General features: G+C 35.9%; 3 protein-coding genes across 3 annotated transcripts; 1 reads left to right on the forward strand and 2 right to left on the reverse strand.

Moving 5' to 3' along the window:
- The first annotated feature begins 63 nt into the window (after positions 1-63).
- Positions 64-1,396, forward strand: LOC107592230 (uncharacterized protein C12orf45 homolog). The gene is made up of 4 exons (XM_016281647.1): positions 64-260; positions 567-638; positions 728-861; positions 961-1,396. Exons 1-4 carry the CDS (start codon positions 191-193, stop codon positions 1,138-1,140), a joined length of 456 nt encoding a protein of 151 aa, XP_016137133.1. The 5' UTR covers positions 64-190; the 3' UTR covers positions 1,141-1,396.
- Positions 1,397-2,986: 1,590 nt separating this feature from the next.
- LOC107592231 (mitochondrial 10-formyltetrahydrofolate dehydrogenase-like) lies at positions 2,987-15,961 on the reverse strand. Its single transcript, XM_016281648.1, has 22 exons — positions 15,810-15,961; positions 14,069-14,213; positions 12,867-13,101; positions 11,936-12,101; positions 11,724-11,825; positions 11,515-11,604; positions 10,479-10,613; positions 10,243-10,368; positions 10,069-10,160; positions 9,217-9,484; positions 9,020-9,147; positions 8,475-8,625; positions 8,323-8,393; positions 8,134-8,239; positions 6,351-6,438; positions 6,007-6,100; positions 5,505-5,604; positions 5,320-5,418; positions 5,065-5,230; positions 3,979-4,084; positions 3,689-3,888; positions 2,987-3,598 (listed from the first exon to the last, which is right to left on the reverse strand). The coding sequence occupies exons 1-22, from the start codon at positions 15,855-15,857 to the stop codon at positions 3,543-3,545; spliced, it is 2,772 nt and encodes a 923-aa protein (XP_016137134.1). The 5' UTR covers positions 15,858-15,961; the 3' UTR covers positions 2,987-3,542.
- A 1,316-nt stretch (positions 15,962-17,277) lies between these two features.
- Positions 17,278-24,807, reverse strand: LOC107592232 (sorting and assembly machinery component 50 homolog B-like). The gene is made up of 15 exons (XM_016281649.1): positions 24,631-24,807; positions 24,328-24,438; positions 23,917-24,018; positions 23,450-23,537; positions 22,980-23,086; positions 22,061-22,191; positions 21,822-21,909; positions 20,948-21,076; positions 20,784-20,855; positions 20,536-20,622; positions 20,196-20,266; positions 19,253-19,320; positions 18,985-19,131; positions 18,351-18,492; positions 17,278-18,037 (listed from the first exon to the last, which is right to left on the reverse strand). The coding sequence occupies exons 1-15, from the start codon at positions 24,649-24,651 to the stop codon at positions 17,992-17,994; spliced, it is 1,410 nt and encodes a 469-aa protein (XP_016137135.1). The 5' UTR covers positions 24,652-24,807; the 3' UTR covers positions 17,278-17,991.
- Between the last annotated feature and the right edge of the window lie 1,372 nt (positions 24,808-26,179).

Genomic DNA, 26,179 nt, shown 5'->3' on the forward strand with positions numbered 1-26,179 from the left:
ACACTAAAATGTTAACGTTATTTTATTTGTATTTTCTTATAGATTCTTGGATTGATGTTGTGCAGCACGTACATCCAAATCTCTAGAGGGCGCCAACAGTGGCTCAACCCTACAACACGGAAGTTATTATGTTGTGTAAAAAAAAAACACATGTGGATACAAGTGAATTTGTACATGTGAGGAACTAACCATGGCTCAAACACAAAACAATATAAAGAAAACCTCTTCTAGAGACTTGTTGACCTGTGGCAACGGAAAAGGTGAGACATTCTGAGTTTAGAGAGAAAATCTCGTCTAAAACAAAAATCTGGGGTTTTCCATGTTGTGTGTGGTGGAAATACCATTTCACTTTAGAAAACTAACTAGAAGTCAATTGACATAAAAATAATGTTTCTAAATTAACATTTGACCAGTTGAGAATAACTACTCTCAAATCATAATGTAGAAATGTAAAAATGAAACTACGTCTCAGATATGCTTTGTTGTTACTTCTTATTTGCACCATAACCAAATATAATTTTGGGAACACTTAATCATACATGAATTGTTAACTTTGATATCTCCAGAAATCCATGAAAAACTTCTGCTGAACTCTAAAAGTGCTTCACTGCAGACAGAAAGGGTCCCCAGAAGTAGTGGTGAGTATGTTCATGTCATCAGTTGGGTTATCTTTAATGCATAATTGCCATAATCGATTAAATAAGAGTGTATTGTTTCTGTGTGCTAGTCTTGGACAGAATGCAAAGTTTCCTTCCACAAATCGCCCAAGCCAATGAGTCTCTAAGACAACAGATGGACGAGGCTCCCGCTGGTTTCTTTAACATTGAGAGTGTGGAGGATGCAGAGAAAATCATTGAGATGGTGCGTCTGCTCTCACCACCAGCTGTAGTTCATCTTAACGCATCTAAATATAACAATATTTCACTTGTTTCATAATAACCAGATGTCTCTGTCTTGCAGGACGTGGCTCTTGTTGAACTGGAGGATTCAGACAGCAGCGAAGAGGATGAGTCGTCGTCATCATCAGAGGAAGACAGCTCAGAGGACGAGGTGCAAACTGTCACTGCAAAGACACTCAAACTTCCAGGTGACAGAAAGAGAAAGGCCAACATCCAGGTGATAGAGAAAGAGTGCGAGTGAGAGAACACATACTGCCAACTGGAACTCTGGGAGAGCGCTGGACTCACGCCAGGCCATTTCTGTGCCTATTAAAGGAATATATAACCCTTCCAAATTTGTTGTTGTTTGGAATGAGCACAGACCAGTGATTTTATTTCCTGGTGAGCTGGCAGACTGACATTTCATGTTCTTTGGAGATATTTTTATCCAGAAGGTGAGTGATTAAAGGAGTAGTTCACCAAAAAATGAAAATTTGCTGAAAATGTACTCATCCTCAAGCCATTCATGATGTAGATGAGTTTGTTTCATCATCGTAACAGATTTAGAGAAATGTAGCAGTACATAACTTGCTCACCAATAAATGCAACGTCTAAATGATGGATTTGTTTCTTACAAACATGCAACTTTTCGCTTCACAAGACATTGATTGATGGACTGGATTTGTGTGGATTATTGTGATGTTTTTATCAGCTGTTTGGACTCTCATTCTGACGGCACCCATTCACTGCACAGGAGCCATTGGTGAGCAAGTCATTTGAAGCTAAATTTCTCCAAATCTTTTCTGATGAAGAAACAAACTCATCTACATCTTGGATGGCCTGAGGGTGAGTACATTTTCAGCAAATTGTTATTTTTGGGGAGACTAAAAGCCACTCTTTTGTGTTATCTCAGTTGAGTATACTTGAAAAATGGATTGTATTCTGGCATTAACTATATTAAAAGGTCAGTGTTTCAATCAAGAAAAACAATTTTTTTTTAAATTTATATTCTTTATTGTAAAAATTGCTTCCCGACGCTCCTTACATTTTGTTTGTAGTTGCTATAAAGTTGAAATACTGTTGTGTGTAATGACTGTTTGGCAATATGACACTTCCAGTGTGACTGACAGTTTATACAGAACCTAAAATACTCATATTAACATCTGCATATGATAACATTTCATCTTATGTCAAATGCATGTCATTGCTTGAAGTGTTCATGCACAACAAAAGCAACATGATTCTTCAGCGAACATTCGGCAACAGATATTTTCAGTCATTTTAACAAGAATGTCTCCGAAGACTTCACATTGTATTGAATTCAAGAGTAAGCTACTATTACATATTTTCCCATCAAGCATGTGCAATATTTTTTAACAAAATAAATAACGTCCTTTCAAAAAGAATAGTGTGTTTATATAATTTCCCTTTCCAATCTTCTGTCTGGAATGCAAAATTAAATATAGAAAATAAGACAAGTTGTCATATCCTCTAATAAAATATATACAGTTATGCTAATAAAAATTAGTGATGTGAAAATGCTATCCATAATAAAAAACCTTGGGATGTACAAATATGGTAATTCAGATTTCATAAAGTGGCAGTGATGCAACATGGCTTTTAAATATAAGACTATAAATGTAAAACTGAAAAACTGTGTGTGTGCAACTGGCTGAATAGCTTAAAAACTGAAATATGCTGAGGCCACAAACACCACCATTTAAAAGTTTGGGGTCAGTATTTATTTATTTTTTTATAGAAATACTACTTTTATGCAAGAATGCATTGAATTGATGAAATGTGACAGTAAAGACATTTCTAATGTTACAAAAGATTCCTATTTTAAAAAATGTTGTTCTTTTGAACAGTTTCCACAAAAATATTAAGCAACACAACAGTTTCCAACAACTGATGATAAGAAATATTTCATGAGCAGCAAATCAGCATATTAGAATGATTTCTGAAGGATCGTGTGACACTGAAGACTAGAGTAATGACGCTGAAAATTCAGCTTTGCATCACAGAAATAAATGACATTTTAATATAAATTGAAATAGATATTTCACAATATTATAATACTGTTTGTACTGTATTTTTGATCAAATAAATGCAGCCTTGGTGAGACTTCTGACCTCAAACTTTTGAACAGTTGTGTAAATGAGCCGTTTTATCCTAACCAGTTGTGATATGATGAGCGACAGGACATTTTGTTGGTTTCTTGGTTTCAGCATCACGGCAAAAGCATCACGCAGCAGTTTCACGTTCAGCGTGGACAGACAAATTACTTGTCTCTGGAAACATGATTAGGAAACGCTCAAGATCATTGTAGTGTTGTGGTTACTTCCTGAAACTGACTCAGTCTGATAATTCACTTTACCTCAGTATGATACCTGTTTACTAGTTAAAAACAATGCTTGATCTGATTTGTGGCTGATTCTGTGTCCTTGGCTCCACTTGGAGGTCTTTTGCCATTTTTTCCATTTTTAAAACATTGTTAGCCAGTGTAGACTGGTAAGTCAGCATTTGTCCCACTCCAAACATTTCCAAAAAAAAGGGCGATAAAAAAAAACGTAGGCACATCAGTGTAGTCATGGCAGGAAATGCTTTTCCTATCAGTGTCCGGCCACTTCAAGTTGCAGTCACGGGCCATGCAGTCTTTTTCATTCAATACTCCACCGTCACAGCTTTAGTCCGCAGGTACTCGTGCAGGGCTTCTTCACCTGTATACGCATGCACATGGTCCTCATGTTCATGAATCTGGTTTTAAAGTGATACAGAGTAATGATGCAGTGTGTTTTGTTCACTCTTACCAAGGTCTTTCCCAAACCCGGACTGTTTGAAGCCTCCAAAGGGAGCCGCCACATCGGTTTTGTTGTAGGTGTTGACGAACACGGTTCCCGCCTCCAGCCTCTCGCTCACGTACATGGCCTTGTTGATGTCACGGGTGAAGACTCCAGAGGCCAGGCCGAACTCTGTGTTATTGGCTCTGCTCAGAACTCCATCTACATCACTGATGAGCATCAAACAATCATATTACATGTTGTTCTAATGAGCTCCTGCCTTGGATTTGGATCATTAAGGTCCAAAAAAGGCAGCTTACCCATCTTTGAATTTGGATACCACCATAACAGGGCCAAAGGATTCCTCTTTGGCGATGAACATGTGGTCCTCTACACCTGTGAAGACTGTGGGCTCCATAAAAAAGCCTGTAAGCATAAATAGGCAGATATTAGAAATGGAATAACTAAATTATTAACTAAAACTACTAAAAATTATTTTTGGCAACTGAAATAAAGTTGAAATAAAACATAATTATTAGATGAAACATTGAAACTTCGAAAACATAAAATTAGAAATGCTGCCTGAAATAAACAAGTTTAAGTACTTAAAAAAACTAAAACTGAAAAATAAAAACGACAAAAGCTCATAAAATGACTAAAACTATTAAAATGAAGACTAAATTAAAGACTATGGGCTCCATACAAAAAATTAAGTTGACCTAATTATTAGTTTAATTAATTATTAGAAATGCTGCCTGAAATAAATACGTTTTAAGTACTTAAAATACTAAAACTGAAAAAAAAGAATAAAAATTGCAAAAGCTCATAAAATGACTAAAACTATTAAAATGAAAAAACTTAAACTAAAAAAAAAAAAGAGAAATGGTGCTTCGGCAGCTAACTGAAAAAAAAGTTACTTAAAATGACTAAAAACTAAAACTATATTATTTAAAAATAAAGCTAAATATAATCAATATACAAATATAAAAAAAAAAACTTATAAATATGACAAAATCACATAATTGACTAAAATGACTAAAACGTAAACTGTAATTAAAATGCAACACTTGAACTTAAATGAAAATGAGAATTGGTGCCTTAAAAGCTGACTGAAATAAATAATTTAAAGTACTTATATTGATAAAACTAAAACTGAAATAAAATTAAGCTAAATATAAAGAACAGAAATATATTAAAAATGAATAAAAATGCCAAAACGCATAACAAAATCAGTACAATTTAAAATCTAAAAATAAAAGCCAATTCAAAATATTAAGAAATACTATTATAGCATATATGATTATACATGACCAAAATGGCCTTATTTACATTCGAAAACATTCACAAAACAAATTGATGTTCACAAACCCTTTTAAATCATGGATGTCTTAGATTGGAGGTCTCACCTTGTCTGTCCACCTGCCTCCCACCATACACAAGCGTTGCCCCCTCCTTCACGCCGAGCTCACAGTACTCCACCAGCTTGTCCAGGTGAGCCTTGTGGTTCTGAGGTCCGTGATCTGTGGAGCGATCCAAAGGATCTCCAATCTTCATCTTCTTGATTTCCTCAACCTGAGCACACAAAAACACACCAGTACGTTATCATCTAGAAGCAGCTCGCAGGCTTCATTATACAATCAATGTTCGAAGGAAACACGTACCACTCTCCTGATGTACTCGTCATGAATGGACTCCTCAACAAACAGCCGGCCTGCAGCGATACAGTTTTCTCCCTTGTTGAAGTACACAGAGCTCATGCCCTGCAACGTACACACAAACACACCGTAAGCTCAAGACGACGATGATCTTGCATCTGTAACTTTTGACACTAGTTGTCTTCTCTCACCATTCTCACTGCTTTGTCCATGTCGCAGTCGCTGAAGATGATGAGGGGAGATTTACCGCCCAGCTCCAGAGAAACCTTCTTCAAGTTACTGACTGCACAACTGCAACATAAACAACAGAAATCATCAGCTGGAGGCTCTTTCAAACCATATGAGCCGTTTGAATGATTCACTGTCATTATACTAGGGTTGAGAAAATTTTCCCACCGGTTAATCAACGTGTGACAACACCGGTATCACCACGGGGGCGGGGGCGTTCCCTCTTTTCCTCGCTTTCCTTAGCTTTTAAATAGCTTGTAAAAGCGGCATGCACATTTTACTTTCACTTTCGAATTAGCGGCAGTTAGGGCAAGTGACGTAACCGGTGTTGCGGCTTAACAACGGTATCACCATCAGCACCATCTATCGCGGCAAGCCTACATTGTACATGACATATTTGAGTAATAGCAACAGAGTAATCAACTATAGTGTTGACTTTAGTTCAATTACATGAATGGGACTCACCTTTTCATGATTTGTTTGCCTATGGGAGTAGAGCCTGTGAAACCCAGCTTACGGATATCAGGGTGATCAGACATCCTCTGCCCGACCAGGCCACCTGAGAGAAAGAGGTGACCGAAATGTCAGTCATCATAGGGAGTAAGAAAGTTAAGGGATAAATAACAACATGATTCTTTAAAACTTCACAGCTTAAATAACACTTTTTTTGTACGGAATAAAAATGTGCTTTAATAAACAGACATGCTGGACATTTCTGCTTTTGTCTCATAGATTTTCATTATAAGTGCATTACTGTCAGTGAGATCTATTTGTTTATACAACTCGAAATATGAGTCAAATCCTGATACCTGATCCTGGTACAATGTTGATGACTCCTTTGGGAATGCCAGCTTTGACTGTCAACTCGGCAAACTTCAGCGCGGTTAGTGGAGTTACCTGGAAAAATCAAGAGAATTTACGTCTAGTTTCTATCCAGTTATAATCTGTTTCTTTGGAAAGTAAATAAATAGGGATGTAACAATTCCGGTTGAAAATCGATTCAAATATGTGACGATTCAAATCGGTTGAGATGCTAAACAAAGCGCGATTCATTTAGGTGTAGGAGTTTATATGAATGTATGTCTGAGGGGAACTTACGGTCTTTAGAAAAGTTTAGATGGTATTTTTTCTTTTCATCTTGCCTCTGCATAATGCATATTAAAGTTCATGATTTCAGCGCTGCTGTATTTACAGCAGAAACCAAGGAAACGCTTTAAGCGCCACCTGCTGGCAGAGAGTGTATCTGCGTCTCATTCAGCTCGTCTGCTGTTTCGGTTTCATGCAGATATTTTTTATGCATAGTTTCACAAAACTGAAGTCAAACCATTCTGTTTTTGCTTCAAATTTCGGAATTATACAATCTTATTTAGATTAAAAACTGCTCATGTTGCATGTATGCAGCATCTTTGTTTGGATCATGATTAAAATGCAGTGGTTGCCTCTCATTTTAAATGGAAAGAGCACAGACAAAGCCTTAGTTTGTTTATATGAAGAGCTTTATTTGTGTTATTTATTTGATTTGGGGCTTGTTTTAGAATTTCAATTTAGTTTTGTTATTTACATTTTACATTATATTTAAATTTTGTTATTTAGCAAACGCTTTTATCCAAAGTGACTTACAAATGAGGACAATAACAGCAATCAAAACCAACAAAAGAGCAATAATATGCAAGTGCTATATTAGTACTGTATATTATTATAGTGTTATATTTCAATTTCACAAAGAAATGTGCAGCATTTTGTCCAAGCAATAATAAAAGGACACATTTAATTTATAATTTGTCTTAAATCTAATTTTGTTAAAAAAAATTGTGAATCGAATCGTGAGTTGAGTGAATCGTTACATCCCTATAAATAAATCATCTTTTTGTATATCGTTTCTACATTGTACATAGTTATTTATTTAATAGTATTTGTACTTTAGTTAAAATAACAGTATATGTATTAGTTTATATTATATCAGATAAAATATACATTCATATAAATATATAAAAACTATAAACATAAAATCAGCACATTTCAGTGTGGTTAGTGGGAAAATATAGAGAGAATATCAAAAGAACTAAGAATATAGTCTAGTTTGTATCCAATAGTTTATATATTCTCCCACTTTATATTTTTATATATTTATATCAATGTATATTTTTATACATATGCATATGCATATATTGTATATGTATTCATTTATATTATATCAGATAAAATATACATATAGAATAGGTATTAATTTATACTCAGCAAATATCAATGCAGTTAGTGGGAGAATATAGAGAGAATATCAAAAGAACTGAGAATATATTCTAGTTTATATGCAGAAGTTTGTGTTTTTCTGAAAGTAAGTCATATTTTGAATATTTTGTGTGTATTGTATATTTTTTATAATTAAATTTTTATTAATTTATGCAATGGTATTTTTACTTTTTAAAAATATAGAGAATAATGGGAGAATATAGAGAATATCAAAATAATTGAGAGTATAGTCTAGTTTGTATATTGTATATTTTCATCATTAATCATTTATAATAATGTTAATTAATTTAATATATATATATATATATAACTAATAATAGTTTTTGTGTTTGTGTGTTTTACCTGAGCAGGTTTCAAGACGAGTGTGTTTCCTGCCGCTAGACAGGCTGCACTCTTCCATGCCAACATCATAAGTGGGTAATTCCAAGGAATCACTATGGCACACACACTGAGACACAAACAAACACCATCTTACACATTTATGCTAATCAAATTTGCATACACTCACACATTTACTGTACAATCACTCACCCCAGAGGCTCTTTCTTTGTAAAGGTGAGGTTGCGATTGGGTCTGGCCTGATTGATGGGTATCGTTGAGCCCTGCGAGGAACAGGACATGATGCTTCAGCAACAGGAAAATATCAAATCAAGGCCTGAGTGAACACACACACACACACACACCTGGATCTTGTCGCACCAGCCAGCAAAGTATCTGAACGTCTGAATGGACATGCCAACGTGTGTCTTCAAGGCCAGAGTATAAACGGCACCAGAGTCAATCGTCTCAATAGTTGCCAACTCCTCCTGGTGTTCCTCCATCAGGTCAGCCAAACTACACACAAAAGAAGTAAAAAAATTCCCATTGTGTTGCAAATAAATTATGCCCAACAGGAAGTTCTCTGAGAAATCAATTCTAGGTCAAATGATCGCACTGTATTACTATTTGTTTTGCAAATGAGTTTGGCTTTTCATATCCATGTCAAATATTTGCCCAGCGGCTCAATTAAAGGGGTCATATGATGCGATTTCAAGTTTTCCTTTCTCTTTGGAGTGTTACAAGCTGATTGTGCATAGATAAGATCCCTGAAGTTGCAAAGACTAAAGTCTCAAAACCAAAGAGATATTCTTTATCAAAGTTAAGACTCTGTCACGCCCCCCTAAAACGGCTCGTTCTAAAAAAGCATCATATGACCCCTTTAAGTCAACAAAACTCGAACACATCTTACCGGTAGAGCAGCCGTCCGCGGTCACGAGGGTTCATCTTACCCCAAGGTCCGTTGTCGAAGGCCTCTTTGGCTGCACTAACTGCTCTGTCCACATCCGCCACGGATGCATATGACACCTTACAGATCACCTGAAACACAACACAACCATTAGTCACGCCAGGGATGAGTTCATGTGTGTTTGAGTTGACTGAACGTACCGAACCATCTGTTGGGTTCACAGTGCTGTATGCCTTTCCATCTTCGGCATCTTCGAAGTTGCCGTTGATGAAACACTGATATGGCATCTTCACTGTCATGTTATTGACGTCTTTTGTCACGTAGTCAATGACCAGCTCCTCCTCCTGGTCTTCTCCTCGCAGGCGGCGGACGAACATCTGGATGAAGCTCTGGAAGGTGGTGGCCATGTAGACATCCTCATTCTGAAGCTGAACTCCTCTGCATTTCTGCTTCACCTCCTCCACCAATCTAAACCAAACAATCAAAATAACGCAGTATCCACTAATAATGTTCATAAAGGTCTAATTCTTCACAAATAGTTGTCATTTAGTTTTACATGACCATTTTCAGCCCCCTTACAATTACAGAAACTGTTTTTACGAAGACATTAATATGTAAATGACCTCTATTATGATTGGCTAATCTGTTTGCATGTGAAATGAACTCAAAATACTTCTGCTAAATTGATAAATACTAAATCAGCAATCTTATGTATGCATGGTAAATCATGTTAATGTGATGATGATTGTGCCATTTTTGCCTTTTAGTTTGTGTTATTATTGTAACTAAAATGAAAAAGGTTTACAAAACTATTAAAAGTCAGTGAAACAAAGCTGAAATAAAATAAATGTACGATAAAAAAAAGGTTAAATATTATTTTACTTTAATAAAAATGACTAAAACTAAAGTTAAAATTAGAAAAGCTAATCTATAAATACTCTAACATACTATAAAATATGAAATACAGTATATCATTTAAAATATTAAATGCAGTATATAAATAAATAGGATAAATAAAATAAAACAATAAATAAAATGAAATTCAGACCCACCTGACTACATCCATGGAAGCAGCTCCAGACTTAAAGAAATCGGTTGTGTCATCAATAACCGGAACATTACTCAGAATACCTTTCCAGATCGCCTAGACAAGTATAAAACAACATAAAAATGACATAATTGCTCGAATATATGCTACAATACATTTCTGAGGCACATACACATACCCTGATTTCCTCTGCCATTTTCTTCTCATCGTCTGTGAGATCCAAACTGGCAGCCTCATCTGACGAGAAGTATTTGGATGCAGGAATCATCTTTCTATCCTCAAACTGCAGGTTCTTCACCTGGAGCTGCAGTGATATTGTAATAAAGCAGTTAATTCTCTTTATTATGAATTTGTAGCACAGAATTGATGCACTAAAATCCTAAAAGCTAAGTAAATAAAAGAGCAGAACCTAACCGCTTTTCCATCAGACCCAAACAGAATAAGCCCAGATTTGGCAATGAGTCCAGGATGAGACGCCCCTTCCACCTCGATTGGCTGACCTGCGGGCACTGACCCGCTCAGCATTGATGAGCTGTACAGCGTTACTGGCTACACAAAAGAACACATACACACACACACATTACTATACAGTAAAAACATTATTCACTTAACATCTTATAGTAGGACCATCAGAATTAGTCTTGAGTTTGTCTAAAGTAAAAATGTTTGTGCTGTCAAATGATTAATCGCATCCAAAATAAAAGTTTTGTTTACATAATATATGAGTGTGTACTTTGTATATTTATAATGTATATATAAATACAAACAGACATGTATATTCTCAAGAAAAATATGTTATGTTTATATATTAAATATATTTATACAAAATATAATAATATAAATGTATATACATGTAAATATTTTCAAAATACATACTGTATGTGAGTGTATTTATATATACATAATAAATAAACACATTACACATACATATATTATGTAAACAAAAACTTTTATTTTGGATGCGATTAATCGTTTGACAGCAATAAACATTTTTTGATACCAAATAAGTAGACTCCCCTACAAAGAAGCCCTTTTACTAAATTATAAAAACATAAATATTTCTATTTATTCAAGACTCATTCCTACTATGTAAGTAAAATATTTAGCATGAGCTTCTAAAGATTTACAAAAATGTATCATTAGTTTAAATAAGTAATATTTTTATATTATTTAAAAAAGATATTACATTATTTTTATATATAATATTTATATTATATATATAAATATTTATTATATTTTACTAAAGTAGACATTTAAAATATACATTTTGTAAAATATAATATGTATTTATATATGTCATTTGTAATATGCAGACAAGTGCTCCTAAAAAGAAAAGTAAGCGTCGAGCCCTGTATATATGTAATTTGTAATATGCATCTTTTTGTTATTGTTCCCTTTTGTGGCCCCATTTTGATCAAGATTCAAACGGACTATTGTTTAGGAAATGCACCTTTCCATCAATGACAACCCAGGCACCCGGAACTTTATCATGACCACGGATCCAGTTATGGATGACCTCTGCTGGCTGAGCCATATTCACCTGGAGAAAGAGAGGCAAAGACAGATAAAATGATGCTCACTTCTTGGACCTGTTTTGCTTACCTTTGAAAAACCTAAGCTTAATTTGGACTGATTAACATAATTGTCTTTGGGTCTCACCTTAGCATTGGCTTTCTTTTGGATTCCCTCATAGCTGGCTCCTTCTTCAGACTGAGGGATCTTTGGAGCTTTGCCGTCTGCAATGAGCTGTACAGCTTCTACCTGTTTGAACACAATTTGGAAGTCAACTCAGATTCATGAACCTCATAGGAGTCAAAATCTAACATTTAGTTTGCATAAAAAGTGTTTTTGAAAATGTTCTTCATAATTACCATAGCCTTGATGCCCTCTGGAAACAGAAAGCGGTTATAAAGTGTGTCCACTGTATCGTTGGGCTCTACTGGACATTCCTTTTGAAGCAGGATGGGGCCGGTGTCCAAACCATCATCAGCCCAGAATATACTAAATCCTGCTTTCTTATCACCCTCGATTAGTGTCCTGCACACACATATTTAAATCCATTTAATTGAAAGGAATAGTCCATCCAAAAATTTAAATGTTCTAAAAATCTACTCACCCTCCGGCCATCCAACAATGTAGATGAGTTTGTTACTTCATCAGAGCATCACTTGCTCACCAATGGATCCTCTGCAGTGAATGGGTGCCGTCAGAATGAGAGTCCAAACAGCTGATAAAAACATCACAATAATCCACAAGTAATCCACATGAATCCAGTCCAGCAATAAAGTCTTGTGAAGCGAAAAGCTACATGTTTGTAAGAAACAAATCCATGCATCCATAATCAAAATCTATCAACTAATTGTTTTGGACTATTTTGCTTGTAAACGGTGCTTAATCTGTGCACATCTCTCTCCTGATTCAGACAAGATGAGTTTTTCACGGGAGAAAGCAATATTATAAACAGAGGACTCATACTTTAGCAACAGCCTAAAGTTAAACATCTTGATGGATTTGTTTATTACAAACACGCAGCTTTGCACATGTTAATTGATGGACTGGAGTCTTGTGGATTATTGTGATGTTCTCATCAGCTGTTTGGACTCTCATTCTGACGGCACCCATTCACTGCATTGCTGAGCAAGTGATGTAATGCTAAATTTCTCCAAATCTCTTATAATGAAGAAACAAACTCACGTACATCTTGGATTAACTGATGTTAATCCAAGATTACATTAATCCAAGACTACATTTTCAACAAATTTTAATTTATAGTGTAGTTATAAAGAAAGAGTAAAATCTCACCAGTTAATGGCAGAGGCTCCTCTGTGTCTAGGCAGGACGGAGGGGTGATAAATGATGGAGCCGTGTTTGGGGAAGTCGATCACATTCATAGGGATGAACTGGGAGCAGAAGGGCATGACGTTCAGCTCGGCGCCCACCGCTTTGTACGCCTCCACCACCTCTGGGATGGGCTTACCCTTCACCCGCCACCGTGGGAACTTAAACACCGGCGTCCCCTCCTTCTCCGCCACCACCGCTGAAGGTCAGAGAGAGATTGATTCTGAGAAGTTATATAAGGTCGCACCTGGCATATTCAGACTTTACTGAACTTATCATATCAATATGAATACTTAAGTAACTGACCGTGTCTTTTATATCTGAATCTATGAATGTATCAGTAATAAACTGTTAGTGCAGGCCGAGTATTACCACTGTATCAACTTCAAAGGACTTCAATATTACAGTACCCTGGGCACTGTTCACCACCTCAATACAGTCATTAAAATTGTAATCAGCATATTATGTAATCATGATTTTTTTTGGAGATGAATCAAAAAGTAACAAATCAACTAGTTCTACAGTTCAACACGTATAGACAGCAGATGTAAACAGGAATGGAGTTTATTATGTTTCCTGGTTTCATCCACTTAAAGGTCTAGCTCACCCAAAAATGAAAATTATGTCATCATTTACTCACTTTCTACTTGTTCCAAACCTGTATGAGTTTCTTTCCTCTGTTGAACACAAAAGATATTTTGAAGAATGTGATCGTGTCACCTCTTTGTTCTCACATACATCACAAATGCTCTGATCACTGGGGGACTTTTCACCTCACACAGCTTCACACCACTTTCACCAAAACAATGCGGTCATTATGCGGGATGTACTTCTTCTCTGACCCACACTAAACTGCTCCTGCGCCTCACGCAAACATAAACACTCACACACAGTTGAGCTGTGAGCCAATGAGCTGCTCAGGCATGCAGCATTGTGACGACCTCACTTCCTCTAAGTGTTCATTACAACAATGACGGCCTTAATGTTATCCACAAACCTGATAAATTTGATTAGAGATGTTCAAAAGAAGGGGGGCTTTCTCATTTTCCTGTTCTCCATCTCTCACTTCCACTTCTGTGACACTTCCCAGCCCCCATGACACCACTACAGTAACAAAAAACGGTCAGTGCTCCACTCTATCCCACCCCCACCCATCTGAGACTCACCCAGGGGGTCCGCCTTGCCGTCCTTATCAGGAACTGTGAATACACCCACCACTTTATGGCCCTGCTTGCGGAGGTTTGTGTACACTTCCTGTCCAAACAAGCTCTGGCCAATCAGGGCCAGCTTCAGCTTATTTTGGTAGTAAGCCTGTGAGAAACAGTATTTTAATGTTAAAACATTTTAAACAAGCTCACCAGACAAAACTATATGATTCACTGTAAAGTGTCACCGACATTAAAATATGAAACATAATCAGTTTATAAGTCCAATTACATAATATGAGCCTTTGTTCTCTGAAACCAACCATTGCTGTGATCTTCATATTTATCAGCTGATTTAGTGTTCAGTGTATTATGGGGCAATGACAAAATAAATCGCAACGTCAAAAATGATTAAAAGGAGGACATATGGTTTTAAAATATAAATAATATATATTATTATTGTTTTGCTATTTTATTTATTCATGTTTGAATAAATAAGAAATTCAGTAAATACTCAATAAATACCAAGAAATGTGTCTTTCAAAATACTTTTAATTCAAATAATGATAAAAAAATATTTTCAAACAGAAATAATATATTTTATTATTGCTTGTAGTCTTAGTTTACTATTATTTGTATTGTTTAAATAAATAAATGAATGCCAAACTACTTATAGCAAGAACGTCAGCCCTTTAATGAGACTTTTTTCTTTTCTTTTTTTACAATCTTTCAAATGACTTTTAATTCAGATCATGATAAAAAACGAGGACATTGAATTGTTTTAAACTATAAATAATACATTTTTACCATTACTGCTGTTGTTGTTATTATTAGTTTATTATTGCTTGAATAAATAAAATATTATGCCAAACTATTTATACCAAGAATTTCAGCCTTTTAATGTTTCTTTAAACAATCTATCCAAAGACTTTAATTCAGAAATCGTTATTGTCTGCGCGAATTGCATTTTTTTAATAACTTTACAGATCTCGACTAAAATGAGCACAACATCGTCTATTTCATTTCATTATATTCCGTTCTATTTTGTATTGTTATTATTATTATTTGTATTATCTTTTCTTTAAACATCTTTTAAGTTTTAATCTTTGTTTTGATGTGTGCATATGATGTTTTGGCATTGTTGTATGCAAAACAACCATGCCAATAAAGAACTTTGAAACTGTGCTGCACAATGGGGCTAAATATAAAGAGCTGCTGGGAGACACAACCAGCTAAAGCATTGCTAATACATAACAGCATAGTCATTATGGATTGTCATAGCAAGATCATGCATGCAAAATGTTTATCTATCAGTGCACATGTGATCTTAAGTTCTAGTTAGTGTTCTAGTAATAGTGACATTAGTAATATGATCTGCCTTCATATTCTCGCCCACTGCTGATGCAACTCTCCACGGATCTGTCCACTGGAAGTAATCCGACGAAGCAACGTGCCAAACCAGTTTAACTATACAGAACCCTATATCTAATTAACATGCATATAGTGTCTATATGTAGTGAATTAATACACAAGTGTAACACCTACAACACTGGGTTATATCAGCTGACAGCACACTTACAATAACGGTGCATGGGTAAACACTGCATTATAATGTCATTTAAGAGTTCACCAACATTTAGAAAACTTATTTTAAGGTCTATGCATGTGTCTGCCATCCATACAGCACATTTTTCACGTATGCATTCATTTATTCATTCATATGTATGGCAAAATCAACAATGCAGAAGATGCGATTACTCACAGAGCTCGAGGAGAATTTCCTTATGATGGTGTTCGCCGCCCACAGCATGGTGAAAATATTCTAAACACTTAAAGAAAGGTTAGGTTTGAAGTCCGGGGTGGTGGGCTGGGAACATGCGGTCCTGAGGTTCGCTGACTTGACTGGAAGCGGTCTCTCAGTGTGGCAGCTGAACCAGTGCGTGCGCGCTCCCGGGACATACGTAACGGCGCCGGTTCATTTAGACTGATGCGTAACCCCAGTTATTAATAATATTATTAAAAACATAACGGATATCTGAGGGGTTCATGACGGTAAATGTAAGACTTTTTAAAACCAAGTAAAGAAAATGAAAGCAATAAATTCTCTAAATGTACACTCTAAAAAATGCTGGGTTAAATACAGCCCAGCACTGGGTAAAATATGGACAAACCCAGCAATTGGGTTGTTTTGAGCCAGCATTTGGGTTACTACCCAGAAGGTTGGGTTAAACATTTAACTCAACCGCTGGGTCAAAAGAACCCAATTGCTGGGTTTGTCCATATTTTACCCAGCGCTGGGTTGTATTTAACCCAGCATTTTTTTTAGAGTGTAGGACATGTCTAGGGAGCACATTAGTGTTGTATTAGCAACACTAAAAACTTTCAAAGTAAAGCTCCCAATCAATCTTTCCAATCCAAATGGTCAAATCAAGATACATTTACATCAGAAGCAAAATGACATGCAAGATAAGAAGTCTTGTTTTCTGTGAAGATTATTAAAATGAAGCGAGTTGATATTATCCAAGAAAGTTGATCTTTTCCAAGAAAACAAGACTTCATGTCTCCATTTCGCATCTTAAGTAAATGCATCTCGATTTATTTATGTTGTAGATGTGTAAATATTTAATTAGCAAAAATATGTACAAAAACACTTGGTGAGATATTCATTTTTATTTTTATTTTGCAATGTTGGCAACATTTAATGCCATGAATTTAAGATTTCAAGGCCGTAGTTTGTGGAAGGGCAAAATAAAATAATATTTGAACTCACAAAACTCTTCATTCAAGAACATATCAGAGTGCGTTATTAAGTTATCGGTTAAAACAGGTCCTTGGTCCTTACCTCAAGGTCAGTTATTTGGCTCAGGAGGGATCCTATCCTGCAAATAGTTTGGACACATTTCTGTTTACTTTTCCATGACAGATATCAAGCTGTTCCTGATCTGCTAGTTACCTCTGACAAACAGAAAACAGCTCTAATGTGTGTTTTGCCACTCAGGAGTCTAAAACTACAGTTTTTTAACAAGATGAAAATATAGTTCAATATGAGCTACTGACATTTTTGTTTTTCAATCTCATATGTTTTATCCTTCATTCTGTATGATCCTGTAATTTTCTTTCGATTAGTGGTTCATGTACACCATTGCCATGTAAAAGTATGTGTTTGACAATTCAATTTCAGCCTTTTAAGGCAACTTTTTCTAAATGATTACAAAATAAGAACAAATGCATCAGGGAACCAAAAGGTTTATTTTTGTGCACAATAAACATACATTTTAAGTTCAGACAATAATAAAAAAGTGTCCTAATAATAAAGCACTGCTGGTGGATCTCACAAAGGGGACTTATGGCTGGAAGAAACTCGACTCACTTCTAATTCAGTGAGGTCGGTTTGAATCAATTTATTTACCTAGTTTGGCATTAGAGGAGAAAACTGACTGAAACATTAAACAATCAGATTTAAAAGGAAAAAAGGTGCTTTGTTCAAGTCAAATGGCTACAGGATAAATGCATCATTTAATAATCCATTCTTCATTCTCATAATTCATCCAAGGATTTCATCGCAATAGCAGGGACAGCTTATATTATAGCCCATAATTGAGTGGACGGAGGTGTTGATTTGAATTAAATCTCTGGTTTATCAGCTTGATCATGAATAATCTCTAAAGCTCTCCTCATTGGAAAAAAACTGTAAAAGCCTAACTATTTTAGCACCTGCAGTCTCCTTGCAGACTGGATAAGATTTCATTGTCGTTCACTAAACCCTGGACTCTTATTCAAACAGAGAGAGGTATGCAGGAAAACTAAGTATTTTTTGTCTTGCAGGTACAAAAACTAAGTGCATCCTCAAGAGTGTGCATGCAGGAGGGATCACTCATTTCAAAATCCAAAAATCGCTATCCCACAAATGCCAGTTTTAACAGTAGGACGGCAGTTTTACGAGATCACAGGAAACGGATGCCTGCTCCAAACTGCACACCATCACATATCCTGTCAAGGAACAAAAAAATCATTTAGGATTCAAATCGTTGGTTAGATTGCTTTGCAAAGAGGTAGTTATTAAAGGTTGAGGAATTTTAAAAACTCGATTCAATTTGACAGAAAACCCACAAGTCAATCGAAAGCAGAACAAACACAGTTCTTTGTTCAATCATTGTTCATTCAAAACAGCAGAGTAGAGTAAAGGTGGAAAATTTGTGGTTTGGCTACAAAAAAAAGTGCTAACCTTTATTAAAAATTCAAAAGTGCCTTTATTTTGCCAGTGACTCAGTATGCATGTGGTTCAGTGGATGTGTATATGTACCTGTCTCCGCTCTGAACACCCATGGGGAAGCAGTAATTGAGTTCAAGCCTAGCAATGTTTCCCAGTCGTAGAATTATTCCTGCGCCGTAAGACCATCGGATACACTCTGCTAGCTTCTGCAGATGTGCGTGTGGTCCCTCTCCTACACAAACACGATGCATGATGTCAAGCAAAAACTACTGTAAATCGAAGGACAGGCTGATTTAAACAAATAGTTTTCATAATACTCAGCCCACTGTAGTCTAAATTGAAAGTGTCATACTAAAGTTTCACTGCAACAACAGCATCACCATGTGGACAAAAGGCTTCATTGCATATATTCTATCTATAGAACTAGAGCCAAGTGTTATTTTAGCATCAACGATATTATTTTAGTTTTTATATTTTCCATTTTTATTGTAGTTAAAATTGTTACATCTTTTATTAGTTTTTTTATGTATATAATTTGTATGTATTTTTAGTTTTAATGATTTAAATGAATTATTATAAAGTTAAACTAAAATTAGAAATGGCATGATTTAATTTAGTTTACTGTATATTTTATTTCAAGTAATAAACTGCATTTCCTCAGTTAAAAACTAATCCTTTTTTTCTAAACTAACAAATGACAAGTTTTCGATAAATGACTACTGACCGTAGTTGAGGTTGCAAAGGTTTCCAGCATTAAGGAAGAAGTGTGTTCTGAAGAGGTCAGCCAGGCCGCGTTTGTTTGAGCGGAAGGGGAGGGGCGTATACAGGTGAAGCCCACTAGCCCAATACGCTTCCCCACCCAGATAATCACCTGATCAGGTAAGAGTTCAAATCACAAATAAACATTAAGAAAAAATTGTACAAAATTATAAAGGTACAAAAAAAAATTTATATGCTGTATATTCTATTTTTTTTTTTAAATACACCTTTACCTTCACTCTGAGGGCCTATACTGTACATGCCAAAACCTCTCACACTGGTTGGGCCGCCCAGGTAGAACCTGACATAAAAACACATCCACAATGCAATTTGTAAAATGCTATAAACATGTTCAGGCTGGTTAGCGTGTTTCTGAGAAGGTGAGGATTGAAGGGATGAGAGCATCTAACTCACGTCGAAATTAGCAAAATTGCTTACATGACTTCAGTGAATGGCTTTTTAATTGAGCTGAGAGGGATTTTATCATTCTAAAATGTTTCTTTAGAACTGTGCTGATACAAGATGGCTTTTATTAAACCGAATAATCCTTTACCTAATTTGGTATTCCAAGTCAAAAATGATGTGCCTTTTCATCACCAAATCTTGGAATTAATCTCGTCATCGACTTATTTTCTTTCAATTAGCACAGATTTTATGTATCGTTTTTAACTGACTGGTCTTAGACCTCTTTGATCTAAATTGATGCACCTCAGTTTTTGAATAAAAAACAAAAAAAACATTATTTGTGGATAATATGGCCAATGTTCTCTCAAAAACTGAGTTGCATGAGTTCAGATCAATGAGGCTTACAATCAATCCAAAAAGAAATACAAAACCCGTGTTAAGTGAAAGAAAACAAGTTGATAAAAAGACTGAATCCAAGATTTGGTGATAGCATAATGAGAGATTTATAAGCTTTTTTTTTTTTCATTTTTGACCAGGAACACCACAAGTGTAAGAAGATGGGGAAAGTATAAAAATTATTAAAACATTTTTGAGAAGTTGCTGTACCCTGTGTGAGCAAAGTAAGTTTTAGTCTTACTTAGTGATAACACTGACTAGCAAAATGACTAGAACACATCATGAGACATAATTATAAGCGCGTATTATTATAAAACCTTTTTTTTTTTTAAACAATAAAAGCATACACTGAAAAGCAAACAAACAAATGCACACCTGTCAGCAATGGAGGTAGGCTGACCCCCAAGAGGATAGATCATCCCTCCCCATAAAGATGCAGATAACACCTATAATAGAAAATCAATACACTTACTTAAAGTGTATACACCACCTATCTTTCAAATGAACCATTGACACTCCTAATTGAGATTGTAGATAGAGTGTCAATGGTCCATTTGAGAGATAGGTGGCGGTAATATTAATGTCCAAATACCACAAATGTTCTTTAAAACAGACTTTTATAGCAACTGCTGTCTTTCAAAGGCAGTTAAAGCATGACAGATAATGTCAAAACCAGAAAAATCTATAACATCATACATTAATCAAGACCACTCACCGATCCCCAAATAAATGGTTTGTTAAGCTGCAGCTCAACGTCTTCTTTGAGAAAGCTGGCATCTCCACCGGTGTATCCTGCCAGCTCCTAAACCAACAGAGCGAACACAAGTATTGTTTAACAGTGACGCTAAACCTTCTCCAGACAGTTTTAATCAATGATGGACATTGTGAGGCAAAAGTAATGATGAGCGAAGAAATACAAAACAGCTACTTATATGTTCTGGGCTGACGTTCAAGTCCACACACCTGGCTGATCCGCAGTAAGGCACCTCTTCGAGGCAAGATGGCAGAGTTTCTGGTGTCTATTACCATGGTGTGCTAGTGTGAGACAAGAAATCTGTGAAATCAGTCATTAGTCTAAAACCAGGGAGCCAAAACACTTGGGATTAAGGCAGCGGGGAGCATCTTACAGAAAGGGCGGATTTAAGAGTGTGGCCACTCTCCTCTCTCACAGCAAAGGAGGCGCTGCGGGCCAGACATCCCAGTTCACGCCACACGCCCTCCCATTTCAGAGTGTGATCCGTCATCCACAGAGGGAACTGCAAGACACATATTGCATTATATCTTTAATTACTGAAGAAACAGTTCACCCAAAAATGAACATTTCCTGAAAATTTACTCACCCTCAGGCCATCCAAGATTTGGAGAAATTTAGCATTATATCACTTTCTCACCAATGGATCCTCTACAGTGAATGGGTGCCGTCAGAATGAGAGTCCAAACATCTGATAAAAGCATCACAATAATCCACACAACTCCGGGTCCAACAATTAACATCTTGTGAAGAGAAAAGTGCATTGTCCAGTGAAAATGCAATCTTGTCTGAATCGGGAGAGAAACATGCTCAGATAATGCACAGTTTATAAAACCAAATAGTTCGGAAAAATTCTGAATATGTTGGTGGATTTTAATGCGAAAGGACAACAGAGAAAGGACTTTTTCACTGGAGAAAGCGTTCTTATGGATTAAGGACTTGCAATTTGGCCAGAAGCGATGGTTTAAAGTTAAAACTTTAGTTTCTTACAAACACACAGCTTTTCACTTCACAAGCTGTTACTTGATGGACTGGAGTCGTGTGGATTATTGTTTGTGATGTTTTTATCAGCTGTTTGGACTCTCATTCTGACGGCACCCATTCACTGCAGAGGATCCACTGGTGAGCAAGTGATGGAATGCTAAATTATTCCAAATCTGTTGTGATGAAAAAACTAAATCATCTACATCTTTGATGGCCTGAGGGCGAGTACATTTTCAGCAACTTTTTATTTTTTGTTCATTTCTTACATTGAGCTCTGTAGAAACCCCCCTGTCCGTCTCTTTTAGAGAGCTCCACGGGAACTGCCCTGTGACTTTGTACAGGTTTAGAGCGAAGCTACACAAAGCAAAGACGTCAAGTTGTTAAATATCTATTCAGCATCACTGTTATGATTATAGTTAAAACTGAAGGGTGTAATTGCATTTTAACATTGAAAAAGATTACACACTTCACCTTTAAAGTTTAATTTTGTTTGCAGAAATCATACTTGCGCTCATAAAATCCCAACTGTGGTTTAAAGAAGGACAGGCCGTATGACGTCTCCTTAGTTCCATAGGAAAACTGAAAGGTGAGCTTCTCTCCTCGGCCTAACATGTTTGGAAGTTTAATGCCCAAGACCTTGAGAGGAACAAACATACAACTGCAGTAACACAAATTGACACATTATGTAGAAACCACACAGAAAAAGTGAGAGTTGGTGATAATAAAACAATACTCCATCCTGACTGAAAATGTTATTATACATATTATTCATATTGTTATTATTATGATTCATATGAAACATTCTATTCCTTTTATTTTTTTATAGTCTGAATGGAGATCTCATTTGAGAGTAACCTTTTATTCTTATATGTGACCCTGGACCACAAAACCAGTCATAAATAGCATGAGTATATTTGTAGCAATAGCCAACGATACTTTGTATGGGTCAAAATTATCGATTTTTCTTTTATGCCAAAAATCATTAGGATATTAAGTAAAGATCATGTTCCATGAAGATATTTTGTAAATTTCCTACCGTAAATATATCATAAGTTACATTTTGTTTAGTATGCATTGCTAAGAACTTAATTTGGACAACTTTAAAGGCGATTTTCTCAATATTTAGATTTTTTTTGCACCCTCAGATTCCAGATTTTCAAATAGTTGTATCTGGGCCAAATATTGTCCTATCCTAACAAACCATACATCAATGGGAAGCTTATTTATTCAGCCTTCAGATGATGTATAAATGTCAATTTAGAAAAATTGACCCTTATGACTGGTTTTGTGGTCCAGGGTCAAATATTTACAGCTTTCATTTTTATTTTATCATTTAATAATTTATAAATGATTTTAGTTAGTTGGCAAGGCAACATGGCAAGGGTAGGATGCAAAGCAATATATGTGTGTATTATGGTTCTTACCATACTGCCTTCATTGTTTCCAACCATGGTATTATAACTGCCAGTAAGTCGTTTAAGCTCAGTCACCTCAAATGTAACATCGAGTCCATTTGGCAGCGCGTCTGCTCCTAAAGAGGAGAGCAAAAAGACATTGTACAAACAACACCATAGCTGAATGTTAAGGCATAGCGGACTCCTCTATGAAGTTAATAAAAAAATCCTGCAAATATATTATGAAGCCAGGTTGAATTTCTAAACAACTTGTCTCTCCTACAGTATATGCTACAGATCTAATACTGACAATAAAAAGGTTGACCTTTAGACCTATTGCTCTTCTTTATGAGTATGTAAATGAACTGTTTAGTATATTGAAAGTCAGGGCTAGACAGCCTCTCTGAGGGGAATGCAACAGCTCAGTCCAGAAAAACTGGACACTTTCCACTGAGAGGTCTATAACCGAATCAAGCATGAAGATGTTTTGGATGTAGTACCTTCTGAAATGTCAATCACCACCTCCACTTCTTTGAATATGCCTAGACGGAGCAACCTCTGTCTGGCCTCGTGGGATTTTCTCATCACCTGTGGAAACACTGAGCTTGTTACCTCATTTCATAATTAGTGATCGAGCAATATGTTTTTTTTTTGTGTGGAATGGCTGATATCTATGGCCAATATAATGCTGATATGTTTCATACAATTTAATGACAGACGTAAGATGTGTTCATTAAGTGTTTCACATTTAGCAGATACTTTTATTTATAGGGAAGTTATATCCAAACTGTGTCCAAATTATAAAATGTCAGGAAATGTGCAATATCCATTGAGAAGGCAGTCGCAAAATTTACGAGATGGAATAAACCCTTCTGTTAATCGGCTGAACTGGACGATTTAGGTCTATCACCACTCATGATATCTTAACCAGTCCTAACAAACACTTTGACCTTGACAGCTCACTTACTTCAACCAGGTTCCTGGCAGTGAAGACATCAGAGATTTCATAGCCCAAGTAATCCTCTTTAGTTCTGCCCAGCCCTTCAATGTTGACGTGCTCTACAACAACCTAAATGAGAACAGTCAGAGATGTCATAGTGTGAGACTGCAGGTTTTGGACATGGTATTATTAGAAGTACTTGATGCAAATACATGTATTTCAGTACTACTGTATACTGGAAAATACTATGGTAGTATTACCATCAGATACTGTTAGGTTGGTATAGTCTGATATGAAAAGTGGTATATTCATGTTGACCAAATTTATGCACCATGACATCTAACATGGTATAACCATGGTACATATCCAAAAAAAGCATGACAGCTCAATTTTATCAGTATAAAAGATTTGATTTAGTACGAGTTTAAGATAACTTACATTTTTATTTTCTAAAACCTCTTGTTTCGTTTCTTGCACCGCCTCCATCACTTCCAAATCATCTGGGTTAACGCCCAAGTCTCGCCCATGCATGGGGTAAGAATCCATACTCTACAAAACAAACATGACCAGTTTTGTTTTTTGCACACATATACAGCCATATCCAGCGGCACTTGCACAAAGACGCATTAGATAGCTTTCTGTAACAATACAATAACACGCAAGGCAAGCAATAAACCTGAACACAAGAGGTCACAGACAAAACAAGCATATTTCACCCCGAGTCTTTAGGAAAACATTTACCCGTGCGTGCACAGTCCCCATTGCTAGTGCAATAATATCCTAATCGTATTGAGGCCGCTCAGCTGATCGTGGGAATGTAAAATATCGCACTACAATGAAGCAGTGAACCCAACCCCCTTCAAGGAGGACGCCATGACACGCAACTGCTAGGTGAACCTGGACGGCGATTGGCTAGAATGATTTGACGTCGTGCGTAGTGGGCGTGTCCTGGTTCTGTGCGCCGCTTACGTGCCTTTGCGTTGCGCGCGTTCAAATTTAAGGAGTACAGGTGCGTCTCAATAAATTAGAATGTCGGAATTACTGAAATAAATGAACTTTTCCACGACATTCTAATTTATTGAGATGCACCTGTGTATATAGAGTGCGTCTTTCAGACCCTCAGAGAGAGAGAGTAATGTCACAACTAGGAGGAGTAACGTTACGACAGATTGTTTTGTCTGTTTTGTGAACTTACTATCAAAGACAGGTGTTTTGCTGATAATGCGTCAAAAAAAATCGTTTTGTTGTAACGTTAACTTACTCGGGTCACGTAACAGTTACAAACTATTATTTCTTACTTATTACCAGGTTTTTGGGATATGTTCTGTGATACTTTTTTAGTGTCCTACCTTGATATAGCCTAACGTTACCAAAGTATAATGATGAAAATATCACGGATTTAAATTTGTGATTTATGCAAGCCTGGAAAAATAATGTAATTAGTGTAATATTATCTTTAAACAATAATCTAATCATTGGTACAATCTTTAAAAGTGACATAAATGAGGAAATATTTTTCTAGTGTTTTAGTTTTTCTATTAACTCTAGGAATTGCTCTTTTTTTTAATGCAAAATGCAGTCTCTATACAATTATATTTTAAAACCGTTATCCATTATTACATTACAAGACACAGTGCTTTTTGTAATGCTGTCCTTCTATTTCTCCGGGAGAAGGCAGTATAACCTCTTTAGTGTTTGGTATTTTTCTTGATTAACATGACTTTTAACAAGTCGCTGCTTTTACAGAAGCAAAGTTGGGAGAATCTTTCTTGTTGAGCTAAAAACTACAACTTTTATCGTGCTATGATGATTAGATTAATCCAAACTGAGAAGCACTTCCAGTTTTTTTTAAATGTCAATTGAAGGTTTTATTGCACACGATTACTGGGGAATGCTATAGATATCAGGAACGTTTGTATTTACTGTTACACATTATTGGTTCACTCAGGTTTGACAGCAAGCTGTCAGTCACAGACGCGCAATTTAAACATATAATTTTACTCTTGACAGGAATGGAACACACCAAAGCAGAACTGAATTATTGCAAAATCTAGATTTTATATAATGACATCATGTGTGTATAAAGTTATGTATTTCCTTAATATAGACTACTTATTTATGTTTTTAACCTTTATATTGCTTAATGTTTATTGTTCTTTTTCGATATGCTATCTATCTATCTATCTATCTATCTATCTATCTATCTATCTATCTATCTATCTATCTAGGCACTCTCTCTCTCTCTCTCTGCCCCCTTCCTTCCACCCCCCATCTCCTCCTCAAATGTGCG

This window comes from Sinocyclocheilus grahami, unplaced genomic scaffold (assembly GCF_001515645.1).
Source record: "Sinocyclocheilus grahami isolate Dianchi unplaced genomic scaffold, SAMN03320097.WGS_v1.1 scaffold151.1, whole genome shotgun sequence".
NCBI lineage: Eukaryota > Metazoa > Chordata > Actinopteri > Cypriniformes > Cyprinidae > Sinocyclocheilus > Sinocyclocheilus grahami.

What these genes read in the sequence shown, in the direction of transcription:
- LOC107592230 (XM_016281647.1), top strand. Translation starts at nt 191, where the DNA reads ATGGCTCAAACACAAAACAATATAAAGAAAACCTCTTCTAGAGACTTG. An exon ending in AAGGGTCCCCAGAAGTAGTG is followed by an intron (nt 639 to 727) that starts GTGAGTATGTTC and finishes TCTGTGTGCTAG; the next exon opens with TCTTGGACAGAATGCAAAGT. An exon ending in CAGAGAAAATCATTGAGATG is followed by an intron (nt 862 to 960) that starts GTGCGTCTGCTC and finishes TCTGTCTTGCAG; the next exon opens with GACGTGGCTCTTGTTGAACT.
- LOC107592231 (XM_016281648.1), bottom strand. Translation starts at nt 15,857, where the DNA reads ATGCTGTGGGCGGCGAACACCATCATAAGGAAATTCTCCTCGAGCTCT. An exon ending in GCTGGTGCGACAAGATCCAG is followed by an intron (nt 8,394 to 8,474) that starts GTGTGTGTGTGT and finishes TGTTCCTCGCAG; the next exon opens with GGCTCAACGATACCCATCAA. An exon ending in CGGGTTTGGGAAAGACCTTG is followed by an intron (nt 3,599 to 3,688) that starts GTAAGAGTGAAC and finishes ATGCGTATACAG; the next exon opens with GTGAAGAAGCCCTGCACGAG.
- LOC107592232 (XM_016281649.1), bottom strand. Translation starts at nt 24,651, where the DNA reads ATGGGGACTGTGCACGCACGG. An exon ending in CCTTTGCAACCTCAACTACG is followed by an intron (nt 18,493 to 18,984) that starts GTCAGTAGTCAT and finishes GTGTTTGTGTAG; the next exon opens with GAGAGGGACCACACGCACAT. An exon ending in GGTGTTCAGAGCGGAGACAG is followed by an intron (nt 18,038 to 18,350) that starts GTACATATACAC and finishes GTTCCTTGACAG; the next exon opens with GATATGTGATGGTGTGCAGT.